Source organism: Nanorana parkeri, unplaced genomic scaffold (genome assembly GCF_000935625.1).
Source record: "Nanorana parkeri isolate BGI_ZX_2015 unplaced genomic scaffold, ASM93562v1 scaffold1054, whole genome shotgun sequence".
Classification (NCBI taxonomy): domain Eukaryota; kingdom Metazoa; phylum Chordata; class Amphibia; order Anura; family Dicroglossidae; genus Nanorana; species Nanorana parkeri.
Genome location: NW_017307322.1, coordinates 55,604 through 59,652, shown reverse-complemented (window position 1 = coordinate 59,652; position 4,049 = coordinate 55,604). Strand labels below are relative to the sequence as shown.

General features: G+C 40.9%; 1 protein-coding gene across 1 annotated transcript in view; it reads left to right on the top strand.

Annotated features, from left to right (window-relative positions):
• The window catches only part of ALKBH8 (alkB homolog 8, tRNA methyltransferase), a 33,313-nt gene that overhangs the window by 8,693 nt on the left and 20,571 nt on the right, over positions 1-4,049 (top strand). Inside the window, exons 4-6 of the mRNA XM_018567479.1 lie at positions 63-158; positions 1,015-1,119; positions 1,999-2,069. Coding sequence (XP_018422981.1) covers positions 63-158; positions 1,015-1,119; positions 1,999-2,069 — 272 coding nt within the window. The remainder of the gene's footprint in view (positions 1-62; positions 159-1,014; positions 1,120-1,998; positions 2,070-4,049) is intronic.

Sequence of the window (4,049 nt, the reverse complement as noted above, 5' to 3'; positions counted from 1 at the left end):
ATTTTTAATGATAATAATTTAATATAATATAATTTATAATAATATATAATTTATAATTTCAGATCAGAAGGCATTAAAATATAGGCGAGGGAAGCATTTTGGATATGAGTTCCGATATGATAATAACAACATAGATAAGGACAAGCCTTTACCTGGAGGTAAGTCATGAAGCATGACACGTGTGTAGAACTGATGAGGAGTAACACCTGCTGAAATAAATGCCTCCAGGGTATGAAGTTGCCGTAATGAAGCTGGAGTTACACTTTAAGAATGAGCTTTAAGCAACACGCACCGGCAGTTAAAGAGCGGCTGATACTAGAAGTGATATATGGTACAGTAGGGAAATCACAATTTTTCAAACGTGTTATCATTTACATGGCGTACCTACCCCCTAAATATACAGATATATTGCACACACATTTCTGTTTTACTTTTTTGTGGTATTGATTAAAAGAGAATTATGGGGTAACCTTTTTATCCCATAATTCTCTTAAGGGTCATGGGAGCACATATACTAGTCCTCCCGCTACAGCTCGCCATATTCTGAGAGTTCCGCAGCCGGTACGGATCCCGACAATGCTGTTGAGATTCACCCAGCTGCGTGAGTGACAGCTGCCTCTGCCTATCTAGAGGCAGAGCCAGCTGTGCCCACCCCCGTCTGTTCCGATCGGAGAAGGGGGGAATCCCTGCAAGGAGTGGTGACTGACAGTCACCGCGCTCTCTGCAGGGAGATGATCGGGAAGTGAGAGAGTGACGGTATGCATTCTGTCACATCCCGATCTATAGAGCCGACCTGTGACGGTTTCATTGTCACACGTCGGCTCTAACTATGACGATGAGTGGAAATCACTCCCCTCATAGTTCTCCTTTTAAGGCTTCTGTAATATTTGCCTATCAGTAGAAATAGAATACACTGTATTACTTCTCATTCTGTCTCGGGGTGCTGTATATTTGACCTTTTTCTTAGTAGTCACCCACAATATATCCAAAGTAATAAAGTTTCTGTATTCACAGGTCTCCCAGAGTTCTGTAATGCTGTACTGGACAAATGCCTCCATCAAGGGCTTATAAAACACAGGCCTGACCAGTTAACAGTGAACCAGTATGAGCCAGGACAAGGTGAGGCCATGGGAATAATTGTCTGATGAGAATCACTGTGGGGACTATTCATTAAAGCATATGTCAACGCAAAAAAACGAATATATACCGTACATTTCTGCAATACATGAACATTTCTCCAAGTTTTGGCCCTTTGAAGACTCTGCAAGTACAGAAAAATACCTGTTGATCCGCCAGAAATTCACTCGGCTCTTAAAGTTACATTAAACCCTCAGATTTTTTAACATAAACCAATACTGTAATGTGTACCTTACTGTAATCCATGGTTGTTTCCCTTCTCTTTGCTGCTCTTCCTTTTAAATCCTCCTATCTTCTCATGCTTGGGGAGAACTTCCCTTTGCAGCTGAGTGCCTCTTCCTGTAGTGCTGGCTCAGGTTGTGAACCTACACACAGACACCATGTATCCATTTCAGACACAAGGCAGTCTGCTGCAAAACAGAAGTTCTGCCCAGCATGAGAAGAGATAAGGATTTAAAAGGAAGAGCAGCAAAGAGAAGGGAAACTACCTTGGATTACAGTAAGGTACACATTACAGTATTGTTTTATGTTAAAAAATCTGAGGGTTTAATGTCACTTTAATTCCTGATGTGAGCTGACAACACACAGGATTTGTACTGAGTGGTGTCAGCCCTGTCCAAAAATATTTTGCTAAATTAGTCAACCACTCCCAATCTCAGATCTCTATATATAGAGTATATACATAAGGCCCCACTGCAGGGGTTAATACAATTATTGCCTGGAGTTCTGCTTTAAATTGGATGGAAATGGAGGAGATGGGATGACAGCGTTCTAAGTGAAAACAAAATAAAACATTTTGTCTACACCCCTATTCTGTTACCTATCAGTGATAAATACTAATACATTCCCTCTGTTTCCCAGGCATTCCCCCACACATCGATACCCATTCAGCGTTTGAAGATGAGATTGTGTCTTTGAGCTTAGGAGCAGAGGTAAGCAATGTTAGATTTTTTTCCAATAGCGTTTAAAGAACAATCCCAGTCTAAAATGCGGCCATTGTTCTGTAATCAGATGTTGTAGAAATGAATGATCACGGCCATTTCACCCTCCGCTTCTATTCTAATATTTAGAGCCTGAGTCCCTGAGAATGTTGTATGTATGCCAACTTCCTCCGGACTGCACAACTGACATGTTGCAGCATTTAAACTCTGACTTGAATCATGACAGCTGGTTGTTTTTTTGGTACTGGTTTGCAGATTCCTAACCAACCCGCACTGGTATTGTAGTATGTGGCCCATATAGATGCAAGTCCAACGTAGCATAATTCTTAAAGTGTATGTAAACCTTAACAACGAACTTCTCTTATTTGCTTCTTTTCGACCTGGTAAATGTACCCTTGACGGTGTTTTGTTTGATTATTTAAAGTGACACTAAACTCAGGAGGTAAATCTTAAAAATGCATTCAAGTACCTGAACTATTAACATAAATGTATCTTATTTGTGTGTCACTCGGCTGTAGATCCTCAAATCATCTCTGAATTGGTGCTGACACTGTCCTTCCTACTAGAGGGTGACTACTTTTGTAACCACCTCTCCAAGCTCGCACCTGTGATGGACTACAATGGCAATACAAGCCAATCAGTGCCCCTGCTTAAACTTGGATCCCGCCCTTTGAAAGTGTCCACATGCCACCGCTCCAAGCTTTTTTTTTAAAAATATGAAAGATACCTGGCTGTCATGCCTGGTTGTCTTTAGCTGAAATACTTTGATTTGAATCATTGAGCCTGAACATTCAAGTAGCTGAACTATTAACAAAAATGTAACTTATTTGTGTATCACTCGGCTGTAGATCCTCAAATCATCTCTGAATTGGTGCTGACACTGTCCTTCCTTCTGGAGGGGGGCTACTTTTGTTCCACATGGCCCCTGTGTGTGTTGTAAAGTAGTCACCGCTCCAAGCTCACTCCTGGGATGGACTACAATCTCGGGTTTAGTTTACTAATTTGTATTGATATTGTAGTCCATCATAAGAGTGTGCTTGGAGTTGTGACTACTTTACAACACACACAGGGACCATAGGGAACAAAAGTAGCCCCCCTCCAGAAGGAAGGACAGTGTCGGCACCAATTCAGAGATGATTTGAGGATCTACAGCCGAGTGATACACAAATAAGAGACATTTTTGTTAATAGTTAAGGTACTTGAATGTATTTTTAAGATTTAAATCCGGAGTGTAGTGTCACTTTAACTTTTCTAAGGTGATACTATTTAGCATTCAGATTAGCGCTGTCTCTTCCCCCGTTGTACCCATATATGTCTTACAGCTTGTTTTGGGTTTGTTTAGGTCTTTCCCTTCTGTACGGTTTGTACCGGAGCATGAAAAGTGTTTAATCGACAACAAGATTCTCTCCTCACTGCGGTCTTTCTCATTCTGATCTCAGTTTAAATCGATTTTTCTGCTCCACTGGCGCCATTGTTTATTGCCAGCTCATGAAGCTGAAATGAATGCCGCATTTGCCAGCTCATTTCAATAATTGGGGAAGGATACATCTCTAGAAGTCTCAGGAAAGCAGCATAGATAAATCGCGTTTCTTCGTTTCACACAATTTAATATAGGTCACATTAATTAACTTCCATCAGAAAGAAAGAGAGGAGTTATAATTACTGCAGAACTTCTTTTTGTAGAAGAAAGTTTAATATGTGTTCGTCATTTAACACTTTGTTGGCTGCAATTCTATTCTCAGAGAAGATAGCTGTGACATGTTGCTCTGTTACATCCGTACAAGATCGTGTGGTTTTTGGGGAGATGCTGGAAAAGGAAATTGCCTTGTTATATCTCGGCACCTAAACTTTCTGCTTTACTCCCCAACCACAGCTATGGAATCTTGTACTCTCTCATTTTATTTTACCTCAAAGCAAATCTCAAGGAATTTTAAAAGTAAAGCGTTGCAGTGGGGCTCCCCCCCCCCCCCC